The sequence below is a fragment of the Actinia tenebrosa genome, unplaced genomic scaffold (genome assembly GCF_029948245.1).
Source record: "Actinia tenebrosa isolate PJP-AT-01 unplaced genomic scaffold, QUT_ActTen_1.0 PGA_scaffold0__85_contigs__length_37466705, whole genome shotgun sequence".
Lineage (NCBI taxonomy): Eukaryota > Metazoa > Cnidaria > Anthozoa > Actiniaria > Actiniidae > Actinia > Actinia tenebrosa.
The window spans coordinates 11,817,997-11,837,093 of NW_028292569.1; the positions used below are offsets into that span (position 1 = coordinate 11,817,997).

The following is a 19,097-nucleotide window of genomic DNA, read 5'->3' on the forward strand; positions in this document are numbered from 1 at the left end:
TCGGGCGCTAAAATATAGAATGAAATTGATTAATCTTTAGAAAATCTGAAGAAAGATAGAATTAATGAAAAGCTAATCAATAATTGACTTGAATCTTAAACACATAATTCAAATTTCATATCACTTAGTTGCACCACCTATTTTCTCATTATCCATGATCATTGTATACTGTTTTCTTTATTTTCTTTTCGTTTTGACATATCTGTTAAATAATTATACTAACTTCTTATTTTTGTATATTTTCATTGTATCTCGTTTAGTTGTTTTTTTCAGTACGTTTATAATGACCTTTTGTGTGTTATTGATCTGTTGATCATTCTGAGATTGATATTAATTTAGCTATTTACCTAGTTTAGCGTTCATGGTTATTGGGCATCTAAGATATGTTGAATCGTTTTTATATTCGATATATTCACAGTTTGTCTGTGTTTCTAATTAAAGTATATGTGTTTATGTCAATACGTATATACGTAGTTATTGCACCATCATGGAAGTACCAGATATTGCACCATCATGTCAGATTCTAGAAGTAAAGTGTAGCGGTTCAGCGACCTCATATCATTGGTTAATTTATACTAGCTCTAATTAGAAACGCTACGTAAGCTCATTTTTTAAGCATAAGTCACAGTTAATCTTGCTGTCTTCATTGTTACTATATTACTATATAATAATTTATAAATTTCTTTATTAGCCAGTTCCATTTCCCTGATTTCAACAATAATGAACTTCCTAATTTAAACGTATATTTTCGTCCTTTGTCGAAATATGTCGTTCGAGCTCGTTTGGATCTTGCAATTTATTTTGACGATATGTAAGTTTTTCAACTTTTAATTTATGTTTTATTTTCTGCTCGGTAATTTGGAACATAAACTTAAAGCTCAAACCACTTTTCTATTTGCACCAAAATTTGGAACTTGATATTTTTCATTCTCGAGCTTAACTACTTATAATACGCTTAACTACTTCTAATACGCTTCCATTCACATCAACAGCTGGGGAGATTTTACCGCCAAAAGAGCTTAAAAGAAATGAAGGTGAAGAGGTGGACTTCAAGTTTACAACCAAAGATAGGAACTCAATCCGCGCTGCCAATTTTGGCAAAAAAACTTCTCTTGAATGCGACCACACGATGAAACTGATTATTGTCACCACACAAATAGTTACACATGGAAAAGACCTAGATACTGCATCAGACAGGCAATACAAAAATCGAGCCCACTTTATCGGAAATATTTCACTTGGTCATGCTTGGTTTCGCTTAATAAATGTTTCTGTGGCCGACCAAGGTGTTTATGCGGCCTGTATTCGTCAAGATACCGATTTAAAGCGTAAGATGTATGAAGTAAAATTGTCTGTAAAACCCTCATCGAAAAGAGGTAAGTTTGCATGTAAAACTAACAACTGCAGGATAGTAGCTAATATAATATACACTTATAGACTCGGGAAAACAAAACCATTTCCCTCGCAACCAGACATTTTTAAAGTGTTTTGTTTAATAGCAACTAAAAAATATTGAGAGTTCAGTTTAGAAAATAAGCTAGAACTTAATTTAGCGAGCTAAATGCATGAAAACTGATGATTCAGTACAAATACGACTCACATACGGTTTTGTATTTCTCTACCAAAAAGCGAGGAGAGTAGTGCTCAACCGTTTCTCTTAGTCGCTTTTTTCGTATTTTCCGAATCCTTTTTTTCAATGAAAGTCTATAATTTCTCTGTAGGCTGAAAATAAACCCCTGAAAAACTGTTGTTTTGTTTTGTTTGTTTTTTATCTCCATTTGTATAATTCAAAATATTTGTTCCCGCTTTTTTGTATGTGATTGGTGCAAAATATGACGCCATCAGCGTTTTTCACGTTCGCGATCACGTGCACTTGTTTATTTTCACGACTACTGACACATGCAACTTTTTTCCTGGTCGGGATAAATTTGGATTTAACTAGTGTCGCGTAGTCATCTTTCAACCATTGAGAGTGTTTGCTTTATAACAAGAGGTATTATTATATGGCAAGGTATTTCCATGCGCTATGATTGATCAATTTGCGGTCCATAAGTTATGGTACAGACAGAAAAATGAATGGTTCGCTGAGTTTACGTACTTATGATCTTTTAAACATTAAAGGCTGGTTTTCACTAGCGACATAAGCGACGGAAGCAGAAGCATAAGCATAAGAAAAAGGAAACCTTCCGTTCCTTCTACGTTTGCTTCCGTCGATGTTCTGCTTCTGCTTACGTCTCCGTTTTTTGATTTTCACAGGAACATAAAGTGTCTTACGCTTCTGCTTCTGCTTCCGTCGCTAGTGAAAACCAAGCTTAAAGTATTCGTCATAAAAAAAAAACATTTCTGAATGAAAATTGCGGTAAAAACAAATAATATAATAAATTATTAACGAGATAACTGGAAGTTTCTATTTATGTTGGGCCAGTTCCAAGAAGAATATGATTTATTCTCTCGAATTTACTTGATTTTTAATTTTTGTTTGAACCATGACCTTTGCTAAAATATATATTTATTCGATGTTTACTAACATTTTAACATTAATATTAGGGCCATCAGCCAGAAGCACCATTGGATCAAGGAAGTCAACCACTAGCTCAAGTGAGTAATAATCAAAACATTTCAATAAGTTCCAACGCAAAGTAAAATTTGAAAATATTTGCATATGAAAGAATCAACTCTCAAGAGTGGCATCACAAGGTATGAAATGGGATAACAAACAACGAACGTAAAGAGGTCTATAATAGACAACAATAGCGGCGTGTCTAAAATGCGGGTAACGGGTAACGGGTAACAGGTAACGGGTAACAGGTAACAGGTAACGGGTAACGGGTAACGGGTAACGGGTAACAGGTAACGGGTAACGGGTAACGGGTAACGGGTAACGGGTAACAGGTAACAGGTAACGGGTAACGGGTAACGGGTAACGGGTAACGGGTAACAGGTAAAATATATAAATCAATAATTCATATGATGAATAACCATGAAAATATAAATATAGTATAAAACAATAATAATAATGAATACAAGAAAACTCCCTGGTTTATGTTCGTCCTTGTTACTTATATCTAGACGGTTTTGGATATTTTGTTACATGTAACTTATATCTTATTAACATTACATCATTGTATGGCACTCGCAGCACTAAGATTCCACTTACATATTGCAACGACTAGTATTATTTACTAACATGAATTGCTAATATTTTGACTTAAAGCGTTATGTTTTCTCGACGTCTAAGTGGGCGTTTGCCGTTTAAGTAAACATCAAGTCAGTATTTTCACTTTTATTCTTTATTCTTATTTATTTTCGCCCTTTTGCGACTCCTCGTCCGAAGAATACCCAGCAACTGCTGCGGCATAGCTTTTTCGAATCATATCCATGAATGAAATTTAGACAAAAAGCTATAAGCTAGAGAACAACTATTGAAGCGACTGTTTAAAATGACCTCTGTGTAGCTACAACAAGGGGTCGTGTTTGGAGGTGTCCAATAGCTTGATACCCACAGGTGGTCTATGGCGTACATTCGGGGCCAAAAATCGAACTTTGCATTTTACATTGTACTTTCTGTTTTTTTTGCCAACATCATGTTTTTGACATACAACTTTGAAGATATAAATGCTTAGTTTTCATATTCGACTTCCAACATTTCTTATTCTACTTGCTAGTTTTGCTATTCCGATATATACCTTTGTTATAACATGCAAGATTTCTCATTCGACATCCAACCGCAATCCAAGAGATAAATGTATCGCGGACTCATTTACTGTTGTCCCCCACCCCCAAGTAGGACATGTCAAAACGTTCCCCAATTCTTTGCTTGCAATGCACGTCACTTCCGGTCATTATGTATGCATATTTCCAGCTGACGGTCAAGCATTCAGCTGGCGTACAAAGCAATGTATGTGTTTACAAGTTGTCAAAAGAAAATTTTCGTAAAATATGCCCGATTCCTGTTCAGTTTATGGTTGTTCAAACCGATCTAATAAGAAAAAAGAAAAGGGTTTGTTAGAATACCTAAAGAAGTGGTTCACAAGGGAGATCGGACAAGAGATTTATCAAAAAGACGTCGCCACCGATGGCTGCTATCCTGACTAACAGTACTGTATCTTCGAAAGGAGTTGAATCTTCACACGCTCGTGTATGTAGCGATCACTTCGTAAAAAGTATTCAACAATTCTATATTTGTTTGAGTTTGAAATTCAGATGTTATTTCTTTGCTTTGCACGTGTTGGTTTGTTGTAAACAATGAAAATACGATGATGCTTGTAGAGTGTTTGTAGGTTCGTCGAGTCGTATCGAAGTCTGTTTACTAAACAAATTCTATACATGTATATCTTATCTAGGTTGTCCAAGCAATATAAATGACGAAGACGACATAGATTGGGCCCCTAAATTGAAGCCTGGCAATCAGAAGATAAAACAAGCCACAGAGAGCTCTATAAAGCGCGGTGAGAGAAGCAAACAGAGATCTGAAACGTCTCCATTCCGAAGCTGCTAGTGCCTTGCTTGACTATGAATGCAGAAGCAAGCTCGGCTGATTGATGAAGAAATGTCTTATGAACAAACCATATATGATCCGCACCTATCACTCATCACTCCAAGGTAAAAACATGTAACTTATTTATCATCTACTTAGCTTTGTTATTGATGCCACGATTCCCTTTTTTTATTACAGACACACAGACAGAAACGACAGAAAACCCGAATCGTCAGGATGCAGAATATGCCAGACGGATCTCACCAGCGATCTTTTGTGTGCAATGGAAGAGGAGTTAAATACAACACCTCAAAAGCACTCCGACTTGCAGGCAAAGACATTAAATGAAAATAAAAAACGATGTTTACACACTACAAGATAGTTGGAAATGTCCGGGAACTGAAAGTCAGGAATGGCGGCGAAATCCTTCGAAAAGTCCTTTGGTTTCATAGAATATGGATCAATTCCATCACAGATAGATATTTTGTTTAAATATCTTGACTTGGGTATGCAGTCAAGATAACTAGCGTACTCTGAAAGAGCGTTTTTTGGGGCAGATTGATCGTTAACTTGACCCAAGCGAGCCGCCATCTTTGTTTACTTGACCGTCACTTGGAAACCGGATGCAAAATTTTAGTCAAATTGTCACGTGATTGCAAGCAAAGAATAGGGTAGGCCAGGAAGCAGCACTCCATCCCGGACGTTTGAAATTTTTGTCACAAATTGCAATGGCGGACGTAGTTTTCCCTTCATATCAAGTAACAAGTAAGTTCACTAAATGAATGAATGAATGTGCATTAAAAGCTGAAATTACCGTAATATTTAATTCTACATTATTGTTGATACTATTTTTTTAGTTTTGATTCTTTCAAACAACTCGAATTAACTTAATTTTCTTATAGCGAGTGTAAACATGGACGACATAACGTATTTGATTGAAGCCGTTCATAGCGTTATCAATGCTTTGGACAGATTGAGAGACTCAGGAGATGTCTCGACAGACTTCCAACCAGTGGTTTCCAGGTTAGACTACCTACAAAGAATGGTAGTAGGTCTTGATATTGACGATTCTGTGACTGAGATGGTAGGAGCTGCCTTCAAAATGTTGTCCGACATAGAAAAGAAGAACCAAGTTCAATGTGCTAGTTATAAAGCTCCGTTAAATAAGAATGGGTGGCGTGGACGACCATCGTATGAAATAAATGAGGAACAGATTTCATTTCTATTGGAACAAAATTTTCCATTAAGTGATATAAGTAATATCCTTGGTGTGAGTGTCAGGACTGTCAAAAGGAGGATGTCACACTTTGGACTTAGTGTGAAAGGTACAGCATTTAACAATTAAGCTTGTATATTATGTGAATAATTAATGACAATTAATTATTTAGTATTTCTGATAAAAACGTCCTAATGTTTTACTCTTAACAGACACCTTTTAGCCTTTAATATGCAAAATTATGCATATTTACTTTCTTAATCAAATATAGCATGTTGATAAGTTTTTAGTAAAATATTTAATACATTATGATAGCATTTGTAATAATAATAGTAATAATGATTATAATATTCAATATTATTTTATGTAGCCCATTGTGATTGGCAATGTTGCTTGTTTAATTTGTTCTCTAGTCAGTCACTTTTATAAGAAATATATATTCATATTTTATATAAACTGACCTAATTCCACCCAGTTAAATTGTTACTCATACTTTGAATAATGAGCATTGAACAATTATTAATTTTTTCTGATTGTTTTCTATACAGCTATGTACAGTCATATAGATGATGGCCAGTTGGATCAACTTGTTGTAGGTATTCTAAATGAACATCCCGGTGTAGGAATTAGAATGGTGAAAAGCTATCTGCAAAGCAAGGATCACCGTATTCAGCGTGAACGAATAAGGTCCTCCTTATTGCGTACAGATCCCATTGGCTTGGTTCAGAGGTGGCGAAATACTGTGCACAGGCGTCATTATAGAGTGAAGTATCCCTTAGCACTATGGCACATAGATGGGAATCACAAGCTGATCAGTTAATAAAAATGTTTTCAAAGACAACATTTCCCAAATCACTTGTGACCTTCCTTTTCTTCCATTAATACCCTTTAAGACTCTAAATATTTTGGTAACATAAAATGGCATTTAACTTAATAGTAATAACTATTAATCACTTTATGTAACTAAATGATTTAGAGTCTTAAATAGAGTTTTATTGTTCTATAAATAAAAAAGGTGGAGAATAGTTGTGCATGGTGGGATTGACGGATACTCGAGAATCCCAGTCTTTCTGAAGGCATCAAACAACAACAAAGCAAGCACTGTTCTATCACTTTTTCGTGAAGCTGTGTCTGAATATGGTCTCCCATCTCGTGTTCGTGCTGATAAGGGTGGTGAAAATGTGGATGTTTCAGCATATATGCTAAGTCGACGAGGAACTGGCAGGGGAAGTATGATTACAGGTACAGAATAGTACTACAGTATAGTATAGTATTACAGTAAAGGTGAAAAATATGAATTTTCCTTCTTTTCTGTAATTAGGGAAGAGTACTCACAATCAGAGGATTGAAAGGCTTTGGAGAGATGTGTTTAGTGGTTGCCTTAGTCTTTTCTACAATCTCTTTCATTCTTTGGAAGGTCAGGGTATATTAAATCCTGATGATGAATCTCATTTATGGTGCCTGCATTATGTGTTCTTGCCTATCATTAATAGGCACTTGATTAATTGGAAAAATGCCTGGATTCATCATCCACTAAGAACAGAGAAAAGCAAATCTCCCATGCAGCTATGGATTAGAGGACTACATGAAGCATGTGGTTTACAAGCTTTCGACAATGAAATTTTTCAGGTATTGGAATGTCATCAATGTGTTTTGTCAACAATGTCACTAGTCATAATCTTCTCTGACCTCTATAATGCAGGGAATTATCATTTCTAAAACAATAATGTAATTCCTACTTCCATGACCAAATGAACAAACCTTCATAGGGAGTTAACAGCTATTGTTGTCAAGCATTAGAATTACACTAGAAGATATTTGAAAAGTAAAATTATTGAATAAATTAATTTTTTTCCCCAGTTAATTATTTGGGAAATACTGTGATATAATGAACAAATCTTGTGCATGAGAGGAAAAGGGATTATTACACAGTCACCTTTTTTTTTTCCTGTTCTCATTTCCTCTTTCTATTTTTTTTCTTTATTCTTTGATTGCATGTTAGCTCATCATCACCATGGTGGTGGTGCTACTGACTATCTTGGGGATGATAGCAATTCATCATTTCTTTGTTTTACAGGAAGACCCTTGCAATTATGGCATAGACTGGCAAGGACCAATTCCTGAGCAACATCCTGATTCCGTTGAGGTTCCTGATACAAACTGCCCTTTCACTGAAGATCAAATTAATGTATTGCCAAACACATACAACATGAATTATCTTGCAGGAGTAGATGCCTTTACCCAAATCAAGATCCTTCTGATTGCTGACACTTAAACCTCAAAATATTGCAATAGGAAATGGTGAAATATTTCCATAGTGAATTATATAGACCTACTTGTATTTTGAGTAACATTGACCATGGGAAATCTTAGCTAGAATCATATATATTACATATAATTTTTTTTTTCTTTGCATTAATTCACCAAAAAATAATATTGACACACAATTGCCATTGTTCTCAGATCTTTTCAGCATTTCAGATCTCCTGTTGTCGATCATTTTTGACATAGGTGACATATATATAATTCTATGGTTTGTTCTTTGCAAGTCCATTTACATTTTCAAGTTTATTTCCTTTGTTTTAAGTTGACTATTACACAACAACAGAAGTAATTTGTATTTCACAGGTTAGGTAACATAGCCAAGTGTATTTTCCACTGTAAATAAAGTATGTAAGCATGTATATATATTCATCATCTAAGAATTCAATAATCTTTTATCAGTTTCTAGTTTTACACATAATTGCACCATGGGACAACCGCAGTCCTTTACACTGACATAATATATATAGTACATGTCCTTGTCATACACCTGACATTGCAAGAATGTTTTAATCTAAATCCCCATAAGTACAATAGAAACTGCTTAGTTATTTAAAAACAAAGTCAATAGCTTGAAAACAGTTTTAAAAAATAGTTGCATCAAAATTGCAATTTTTTAAATTTTTGTATGGCAACATTCTTGCAATTTGGTGTATATATTGGTGACATTGTGTCTCATTGCAAAAACTGTGATATATCTAGATCTGTAACTGAAACAATAAATCTTAACACTCAAACCATAATGGTTAGCTTGGAAATGTAAAATTTTACCAACTGTAATTACAAAAATCAATTACAAATGTATTAAAAAATACTGTAAAACGTATATAAACTTTAACAACAGATATATATGCATCATGCACAAGACCACTTTTGCTGACAACTTGGCAACAGAAAATCCTTATACCAATTTTATTGTCATGCCATCAGTGAAAACTGAAGCCCTTGGACCCATATTTCAAAGCAATGTCCATGTTTTTTTTGAAAGAAGAATATTCTTCATGTTTTGTCGGAAGTATGATAGATTTAAAGCAGGTTTCTGACAATGGAAGGTTGTTTGCTCCACCATCAAACTTGACCAACAGCTGTCCATTTGAAACTTGCAAGCCACCTGCAGTCCAGAAACATACCAGGTCTACTAGCTTAGCGCCATCTAATAAATAAGTAAATAAAGAATTTAACCACTGTCTAGTGTTATGCTCTGTTGTTATGATTAAGCACTTCCTACCTTCTGAATTTGTTTCAATGTCATCAATGTAATCATTGAACCATAATGCAGCCCTTTTATTACACTCATTTAAATCTTTCTCCTCATAAGTAATTACTGCTTTAATGTCAGAACCATAAATAACTCTTTCGCATTCTGAAGGGAATATCAGGGTAGCCAAAGTAGGGAATCTTGTTAAGAAACGGCGGCACATCGAATTCACGGAATCAACGGAATCAACGGAATCTCTTTGAAACATATGGAAGTCAAACATCATTAAAATAAAGACAAATCAAATTAAAAGAAAAAGTTAAGAACTTCGTGCTCGGTCGTCCTCTAAGAAAAAAATTATATAAAACAACTCGATCGGAAACCCTATTATTAATATTATTATGATTTATCTACATAGAATGATCACCCAGGAAACAATGACATGTCAAAAACATAACTTTAGTCCAAATCATAGCTAACCTTGAAAGAATCTGTTCATGGATCCAGCAAAACATTGCACATTTTTCCATCGTTTTATGACAAGTTGGACGCCATTTTGTAAGCACAGGTAGCCCAATTTTCAAACACAGGAAGCCCATAGACATAAAGAAGAAGAGATAGGAATGCAGAAATAAAGAAATATGTTGGAAATGAATTAGGGAAATTAACTAAATTTAATAATGATATCGTTTATTGTTTACGTTTTGCATAATGCAAGGTTAGCTATGATTTGGACTAAAGTTATGTTTTTGACATGTCATTGTTTCCTGGGTAATCATTCTATGTAGATAAATCATAATAATATTAATAATAGGGTTTCCGATCGAGTTGTTTTATATAATTTTTTTCTTAGAGGACGACCGAGCACGAAGTTCTTAACTTTTTCTTTTAATTTGATTTGTCTTTATTTTAATGATGTTTGACTTCCATATGTTTCAAAGAGATTCCGTTGATTCCGTTGATTCCGTTGATTCCGTGAATTCGATATGCCGAAGAAACGGTGCAGTGAAACCTCATTCATTCCTGTACAAATATCAATGAACAACAACTTGTAAATGTATAAACTGTATTGAATTTATTATATAACATGTTAAAATTACATTTGTGCTGGGTAAGATCAATAGACCTTTTTAGTACCACGTGGAGGAATAGACACTGGAGGTATTAGAGAATTTGAATAAATAATATGGATGTTAAATGTAAAAAGTAAAGGTTGAAGTTCAACAAAAATGTGTAGTTGAATGCAAATATATGTTATAATATAATATAAATCTATGAATTGTTGAATTTTGCAACAAATGGCCAACCATACTGCTTAGAAGCATTTATCAAGGGAAAAAAGATGGATATGCAAGGCTTTCTTATTTAAGATAATGTATCTCATACCTTCAGTGCCCATTCTCCCATGTGGTATGAAAAAGGTCTATTGACAGCCAAAAAAAGTTTCATGGGATACAATTATTTGTTTCACAGGAGTATAAAAAGACTTCTCAGTTGATAATATGAACGATACACTCACATCTTTGTGTACCCCAGACTGTGTGTTTATGATTTATAAGTTACTACCCTACACTCGACTTGCCTTTTATGATGTCGTCTAGCTCAAGGCGTCTCTTGTCTATGACATTGTAGGTCATCAGACCATCCAGTAGGAACTTCCTCTTCTGGTTTAATTCATCTGGGTCTAAACCAGCCTCAAACAAGTAAGGCTGAATGGCAAGTCTTTGCTCTGGACTTACATTCTGGTCCAAAGGCAGTTCATCAAGCTTGAATAGATGGGAAAATAGACATGTAGCATACAAATACAATGTGCTTAGGTATTTTAAGAATTTAAGAAAAAATTTTCAAGGTGTAGCCACGTGTTACCATTTTTCATGGCATTTTGCCTGCAAAGTGATTGCCCAACTGTGCTAATATGACAATTGACTGAAATAATTATCATCTACATGTGTATGTCAGAGATATCCTAGTCCGTTTAAAGTAAGGGACTTGTCAGCAATTTGCAGGGGTTGGAAACAGGGGGAGAGTCATCAAGTTTTAAGACCCAAAAAGGGGAGGGTCACTAAATTTAATAGACCACCAAAAAGGAAGGTCACGAAAAATTCCTTGATTAGAAAAATCAATCCTTTGCTTAATTGTGAGGGTCACTGAAATGCACCTAAAGCTTACACAGTACTTTGTAAATAGGTTTTTGCACAGAATTCATTAATATACAAAAACATCCACAAGTGACTTTTTGTCCTTTTTTAATTTGAGAATTGCCATTCTAGTTTCAATATATGGTTTTGTTTTCCACCTGCAAATTTCTGACAAGGCCCTAATAGCATTTTTAATGGTTGAAACTGGATTGTCAAAATTACACATGCTGACACTTACTTCTGATATTAGTTGTCTCAATTCAATGTCTGGTATGTCTTCAATAGCTAGTGTCAAAGACAGCTGTTTGTCATTAGCTTCTGTTGAGAGATATTGCTTCACCACAGGAGATAACCCATATACAAATGGCCCACCATGCAGGACAGAGTGACTTATCATCCTTCCAACAGCCTTAAAAGCCCCAATAGCACGAAGAGACTGATCATGTATTGGGAGGCGATGATCAGTTTCCCCCTCTAGGAACATAAGTGGTTTTGATGATGATGACGATATTCCTTCTTCAATGATCTTAATGACATTGCTGAAGAACTCCCTCACGGGTCCACAGCCAACGCCATCTTCCTCTTCAAAGCATACTCTGGGAGCTCTATGCAGGTTTGTCTGTGGATTTTTGTATATTCCCATTATTTCTCTCTTCATCTCAGTTATGCCATCTAACCTGGATAGGAATATACGCTCTTTTGGTGTAGCAATGACGGTTTGCTTTTGAAAAAGATGAAGAGCTTTCTCAGGAGATGTAGTGCATTCCAAAGCCGGTGTTAATAAATCAGCATCACTAGCAGGGTCATCCAAATCATCAATAGTAATGGGCTCTACGCCTGGTGGTCAGGAAAAAAAGTAAATTGTCCATTTTACAAAACATAATCACTTGAGTGTTACCATGGGCAACGTAAACTGTTCCATAACTGAAAGAACAGTAATTTTCAAAACTTACCTAACAGTTGCTGAGCAGCTTCATGAATGTTTCCATTTGAAGAGTTCAGTGCTCTGCGTATCTCTATAGTGGATGCATTAGGACAAATTTCAGATAAGACATTGACATTCTGTATATCATTCTCATTAAATGTAGATGCACAGGTTTCTGTGGCAGGTGCAGATGGAGAGTTTGTAGAAGATGTGGTACTTGTGCTGGGTTTACTATAATGATATGATAAAGAAGAATATTTTAGGTTCTAGTAAGTATATGTATGTCCATCGTCATATTCCTATGTTGTGGTTACAACTAGTAACTACAACAGAGGAATAAGATGCACATACATAATTTGTATGATTTATGAGTTTTATTATTGTTCAAGCTGACTGAAACCCATGCTGGTCCAATCTTGACTTCAAAAGGTCTAAGGTTTTTTTAACAAGGTCTAGGTTTTAGTTGCAGTTGGGGTCCTTCTTCCAAACTGTTTGATAATAAGCAAAATAATACATATGCAATAGGTACCTTGATAAAGACCCTGCCATTGCACTTGTACTTGGAGAATTACTGTAGTTATCAATTGCACAAATAAGTATTGTTAATTGTCAATGAACCTAGCACTAGCATGGACTGAGAGAGAGGGTGAGATTGTGAACAAGATCTGTTTGTGGGATGGTAAAGGGGGAAAGTGTGCCCAGAAAAAAATTTTTATTAAAAATGAAAAAAGCACCTTACAACTATGTCTGAGTCAAACATCTCCATGGTTGTTTGTTTTTCCTGTATGGGCTACAAGAAAATATTTACAATAAGTACAGCTGAAAAATTAGCCTTTGCTCTACTAACTAATCAAATAGAAATAGGCCAGAATGCAGCTGAATTTGGAGGGCAACATGAAAGAATCTCAACCTCCAGATAACCACAAACCTATGTGTTGTCCTCAAAATTCAGCCTAATTCTGATGCTGTAAAGGGCCTATTGTTTTGTGATTAATGTTTTTTTCCTTTTTTTGCTTTGCATAAATTAAATAATCACAAACAGCTAATAAGTAGTGTCCAGGTCTATTGGAATAACTTTCTTATGTTGCTGTTATACACTGATCAGGTGTCACTGTTAAAAAAGTAGTATCTAAGAGTTATCTCCTAAGAGTACCTACCTTGGCAACTTGCTGGTGTGATTCTTTATGAGTATGTATCTCTGTCATGGGAATGTGATCTCCACATGTAAAGCATTCAATCAGTGGAATGTCGTTTTGAATCTGAAACGGGAAAAAACATGGTACAAAGTAAACATTTGCATTCTAGTAAGTCGAGTGGATAAACATAAATTTAAACTCCTACGCCTATGGAATAGATTTTTAATTATGGTAAAAATTTCATGTTCATACTGTAATCACATTGAGCATATATATGAAAAAGAAAATAAGTAAAATTTAATTCTATAAGAAGGTAATATTTTTTCAACCAAATCCCGTCCCGTCCAGTTTTCATATTCTACAATTTATACAATACAGTTTTTCATATTCTTTTTCAATTTCAAATTATTAGTTTTTGCAGAAACAGTGTACAGTAACAACTTACCTTCTCTGTATCTAGTTTTGCTGCATCATCCAAGGCAATATCTTGCTGGACTGGTCTAATGTAAATTTTTGCCTGCCCACAGAGCTCCTTAAGGTGTTCTGGGGTGTGGGGTGGCAAGATTTGGTGGAAGCCGCTATCCTCTCCACCACCCCTCTGGTAAAGTAGGAGGTCAAATCCTCCAACTGACTTTAATTTGGGATACTTGTCCATGATCCCTCCATAAACTGATGTGCCATCTTGGGGAAAGGAGATGCTTCCATCTCCCAACCCAGCATTGGACAAAACTGTCCTTTGCTTCACAGTTGTTGGTGGATGGTCTGCATCTTTGGATGCTAGGCAAACAAATTTGAGCATGCATGATTTTACATGCTTCCCCTTAGATGACTTGGTAGAGGAGTTCGGCCGTCTGTCAAATCCATGCCCAAAGAGCCGCCTTTGTTCAGCTGCAGCTGACAGTTGCCTGGCCTGCAGTGTTGCTTGAGACACACTATAGGTTGAGGCTTGTTCTTTAGACTGTGCAGCAGACTGAAGTGTTTGAGGCTGAGGAGATTGTGCGCCTAATTGAGCTGCAGCTATAAAACACATTAGAAAACTCATTAATATTCATTAGTCCCAAACAAAAAATATAGACTATGGGAAATAGTTTTCTAAGTTATAATATTTAAAAACCTCACTTTTTATTGAGCATGAAAAACCTATGGCTAGGCCTCGGACTCAAATGTTTTATCCAACTTAGGGACTGGTAATTATTTATAAAGAGGGGGCTGCTGCAAATAGGGGGTGGGTCATATATTTTCATGCAAGCTTTGTGGGAATGTTGTAAGAGAATGTATGTTGCAAGGGGGATGGGGTCATTACAGAGTTGTGCACAACACTTTTCCATTTGCACCACAAAAAAAATAAATAATAAATAAATAAATAATGAATAATAATAATAAACAATGACCAGTCAATGATTAAGCATCTGGGATAGTTACAGGTCATCTGTTATGTAATTTTCAAGATTGAAGCACTTTTTGCAGTGACAATCGAAGTTTATAAGGCTGCATGCAAATCAGGACGAATATCTTATTATTGATTTTTAAATTCTTAATTTAATTTAATTAAATTGTTAATTTAAGAGAATTTTTGTTTTGTCTTATGAATATTAATGATTTTTGATTTTAATATAAATATATGGGCTCACTATTGGGTACTGAAAAGCTACTTATTTTGAGATTGTCCCGCACCTATTACAACAAAAATACAATTACAACACCTATATAATAAATAAATAACACAAAAACGCGTACATGAATCGATTGTGCAATTTGTGACAAAAATTTCAAACGTCCGGGATGGAGTGCTGCTTCCTGGCCTACCCTACTGGGGAACTGTTTTGACATGTCCTACTTGGGGGTGGGGGACAACAGTAAATGAGTCCGCGATACATTTATCTCTTGGATTGCGGTTGGATGTCGAATGAGAAATCTTGCATGTTATAACAAAGGTATATATCGGAATAGCAAAACTAGCAAGTAGAATAAGAAATGTTGGAAGTCGAATATGAAAACTAAGCATTTATATCTTCAAAGTTGTATGTCAAAAACATGATGTTGGCAAAAAAAACAGAAAGTACAATGTAAAATGCAAAGTTCGATTTTTGGCCCCGAATGTACGCCATAGTGGTCGGAACATCGCAAGCATAACATTCCTTGAGGTGTTTGTTTACTAAAGAAGAAAACCACTTTGTTAACTTAAAACCATCTTGCTACGTAGTATAACTTTGCCTTATTTCCGGGGCACGACAATGACACCTTATGGAATCTTAGACGAGTTAAATTTTCCTAGTGGAAACACGGTCATAAACCAGGGAGTTTTCTTGTATTCATTATTATTATTGTTTTATACTATATTTATATTTTCATGGTTATTCATCATATGAATTATTGATTTATATATTTTACCTGTTACCCGTTACCCGTTACCTGTTACCTGTTACCTGTTACCTGTTACCCGTTACCTGTTACCCGTTACCCGTTACCCGCATTTTAGACACGCCGACAACAATAGAGCGAATACACTTAACCTGCGAAATCAAATAGTCCAATAGACACTATAGAAAATATTATTAGGGTCTGCTAATCAATGACTTCACTCTATTACATCCTTGCATTTAAACAATGATATATAATATTTGATACCTGCTTTAAGTATTATTTTCAATGCAAAAATTGATTGTTTTGGTAATTTTTACAATAACAACGGAGTATGAAAATATACTGTCAAGACATAGTTCTGCAACCTTTGTACGTGAATTTTGGCTTGCGCAATTTGTTTAAGAAGGAGTATATATAAGTCATGTAATATTGTTGTTCGTTTTCCCTCAAATATAGTTAAATTGGCTTCTGAAAGACCTTCTGAAATTGTCATTACATTTCTTCATTATCAACATGTGACACGGGTTACTTTGATTCCACGGTTTTATTAAGCGAAACAGCAATAATGGCCTAGAATTATACATAAGCTGGGTCTTGTATTAATGACCGATTACAAATAAAACTTACCCTGTGGTAGTTAAGTCTTGTTATTGCATTTACAAATGTGTTACTCTTGAATTCTAAAGCAAACGAACAAACATCATGATGGCGGCTCCTTGCATTTCACTTGGGCCTGACTAGTGCCAGGGAACACGAGTAGGGCGGCACAGGGTTCCCAAAGATACACGTTTCATAAACATTTCAGCCAATTATCAATAACATCTCTAACTTTGAAAGAGATTGATATATTCTAAGGATCTCAAAGTATGTGCCTTCTCTTTGTCCGAGGTTCGCTTGCAGCATCATTATGTTGCCATTGTAAGATGTGTGTTAAAAGCTTTATACAATCAATAAAAAGATTATGGCTATAGTGAATACAACAGGAATTTGTGTTGCAATGTATCATGAAGGAAAAAAAAGAATATATATCCTATGATAAAGATTATAAAGCCGGATTATAAGATAGATTTCAAAACCTATGAATAATTAATGAGCGTTTGAACTAATTGGAACGACGTCACGTGCATGGACATTTAAACCCCGTAAAATCCTCATCATTAATATTCTTTATATAAAAATTACTAATGATATGGATGCTAATGAGGAAGACTTTATCAGAGATAAAATGTGACCTCGGTACATATGTAAACTTATCATATGACCCGTACGGCCCTGCTCGCGCGCTCTAATAAAACCATTGGAAAAAGTCACGTGACGGGGGCCGGACGGGTTGACGTAAGCGGGCCGGAAAAACCCGTCCGGCCCTGCTCGAATCCGCGCGCTTTCTTTTTCTTAATTATTTTTATTTTCGTGAGGGTCATATGATAAAATGCTTATTGACTGAGTTAGGTCGGGCCGTACGGGAAAATATTTGGCGCTCGGTCCGTACGACATGACCTCGAGCCAAATATTTTCCCGTACGGCCCTCCCACTCAGTCAATAAGTACATATTATTGACCATGTCTTAAAATCTTGTTCTAATTGCAGCAAAAGAATTGTTTCGGGTAATATCGAAATTTTCGTTTATCCATATATTACCCAACCTGCTTCACACTAATAACTCTTTTACTTTTTGACTGGAGCAAGTTTTGTGCATTGCACTTAAAATGATACATTGCAAGAGAGAGCAGGCGCACATTGAATATTATGATAATTACTTACATCATATTCAATATTCAGTGAGCTTTTTTTCTATAGGTAACCCGGAGAGTCCTGTTGGTTTGATTACACTACCAAGTCTAAGTATTCTTTTTTCTCTTTGTTTGATTCTTGTTTTGGCTGTACCTAAACTTCTGAGAGTTTTGGTAAGTAATTGAAAGGATACATTTAAATTAAATTACTGTGATTATGACTGACGTAAAATCACGTTTTTCCTTGAAAAAAAAATTATATATTGATATTAATTTTTTTAAATATAATTTATATATATATATTTTAATACAGAATGATCCTTTTCTATGCCAACGCCTCAAAACTAGGATCACTGCAGTTTTCGAAATGATTCTGGGTATTATCCGGAGAGTGTATGGCTTTTTCATACAAATATACAGACGACGTAGAGGCAGAACAGAGCAGAGCAGAACCGAACCAGCTATATAAAATATATAACCAATATCTCAACTATGGGAGATGGTAAAGATTTAATGGCCCTCGCACGAGATAATAACGCCTAAAAGACCAAAGCCTAACAATACAAGCTACGCGGCCTAAGAGGACCACTCAGTTTAGAACTAGGAACTATGGTTGTCGCGTTCTCCATATTTGGGCCTATGCCGTGGAATGACCTGTCGCAATTTAGAAGAAATGCACCATCCACTGACAGTTATAAAGAGAAACTTAAGACATGTTTATTTAATTCATAGTTTAGGTCTTTTTGAAGCTGTTTATTACTACATGCTATAGATATATATTTATCAATATACATATGCATGCTTGAGTCTATATTGTCATGCAGTAGAGTGCTCGATGCATTATGTTGCAGAGCGTAATAGATTGTAGATAGATCAAATACAAGCTGTTACTCCGAGTATCACGATTACATGATAAGCATGAAACTCAGAGTAACAGCAAAATTGATGTCTTGGATTTGATATTTGAGCTTATAGTTTGTCTAGATATTTAAAATGTTTAATCTTCGCGCGTTCATAAATTTTATATATTCTATTCTTCTGCTATATTCTTGCTGTATTATTGTTGATTATCAAATCAAATCAACATTTACATTAGTTACTGTCTCTTCTGCAGTTTTGCATTATCCAGCTATAATCAGTTGAATGCATTACCGCAGGAGAAAGCAGGAGAAAGTCTGGGCGATATTCGTACTCCAGGTTATTTTGTACTGTAAAAAACGATTCGAAGAAAAACATATTCGTTTTGAAACCTGGCTTTGGAAAACAGTTTGATAATATTTTTCTTATGAGGCATTTGAAAGCGCACTGAGGTGGACATTTTTTCTCTTCTTTTTATTTTTTCTCATTTCTTGATAAGCTTGACAACTGGAGAATCAAAAAGAAAATTCAGCCGCAATGCACTGTAATAACAGTTATGCATATTTTGTTATTTTTAAATGAGTAAAAAATATACACAAATAAAAAAGAATCCTTTTTTCAGGAACGCGTTATATATCAAAGTTTCGTTTAGCTATGTCGGATACAGAAGATATAACTAGCTAAAAAACTAGCGTGAGCTGCGTCGGTGTTTCTAATGAAACACTAATGATGA

At 35.1% G+C, this 19,097-nt stretch overlaps 4 protein-coding genes across 6 annotated transcripts; 3 read left to right on the forward strand and 1 right to left on the reverse strand.

Annotated features, from left to right (window-relative positions):
- The first annotated feature begins 710 nt into the window (after nt 1–710).
- LOC116307280 (uncharacterized) lies at nt 711–18,985 on the forward strand. 2 transcript variants are annotated; one of them, XR_016119880.1, is made up of 5 exons: nt 711–811; nt 993–1,376; nt 2,548–2,598; nt 4,344–4,602; nt 4,676–4,814. XR_016119880.1 is itself a non-coding variant. In XM_089030766.1 (5 exons), exons 1-5 carry the CDS (start codon nt 766–768, stop codon nt 17,973–17,975), a joined length of 744 nt encoding a protein of 247 aa, XP_088886892.1. In that variant the 5' UTR covers nt 711–765; the 3' UTR covers nt 17,976–18,985. The 2 variants fall into 2 exon arrangements, 1 of the variants encoding a protein (XP_088886892.1); XM_089030766.1 differs by lacking the exons at nt 4,344–4,602; nt 4,676–4,814 and adding exons at nt 17,574–17,680; nt 17,820–18,985.
- Nucleotides 4,692–6,537, forward strand: LOC148913491 (uncharacterized). Its single transcript, XM_089030779.1, has 3 exons — nt 4,692–5,242; nt 5,380–5,802; nt 6,242–6,537. The coding sequence occupies exons 1-3, from the start codon at nt 5,206–5,208 to the stop codon at nt 6,511–6,513; spliced, it is 732 nt and encodes a 243-aa protein (XP_088886905.1). The 5' UTR covers nt 4,692–5,205; the 3' UTR covers nt 6,514–6,537.
- On the forward strand, nt 6,651–9,201 carry LOC148913492 (uncharacterized). Its single transcript, XM_089030794.1, has 3 exons — nt 6,651–6,935; nt 7,015–7,322; nt 7,771–9,201. Exons 1-3 carry the CDS (start codon nt 6,893–6,895, stop codon nt 7,966–7,968), a joined length of 549 nt encoding a protein of 182 aa, XP_088886920.1. The 5' UTR covers nt 6,651–6,892; the 3' UTR covers nt 7,969–9,201.
- Nucleotides 8,243–16,511, reverse strand: LOC116307286 (uncharacterized). 2 transcript variants are annotated; one of them, XM_089030716.1, is made up of 9 exons: nt 16,404–16,511; nt 13,858–14,429; nt 13,434–13,535; nt 13,011–13,066; nt 12,806–12,847; nt 12,305–12,507; nt 11,590–12,188; nt 10,796–10,979; nt 8,243–9,168 (listed from the first exon to the last, which is right to left on the reverse strand). In XM_089030716.1, exons 2-9 carry the CDS (start codon nt 14,209–14,211, stop codon nt 8,942–8,944), a joined length of 1,767 nt encoding a protein of 588 aa, XP_088886842.1. In that variant the 5' UTR covers nt 14,212–14,429; nt 16,404–16,511; the 3' UTR covers nt 8,243–8,941. The 2 variants fall into 2 exon arrangements, with proteins under 2 accessions (XP_088886842.1, XP_088886850.1); XM_089030724.1 differs by lacking the exon at nt 12,806–12,847.
- Nucleotides 18,986–19,097: the final 112 nt, after the last annotated feature.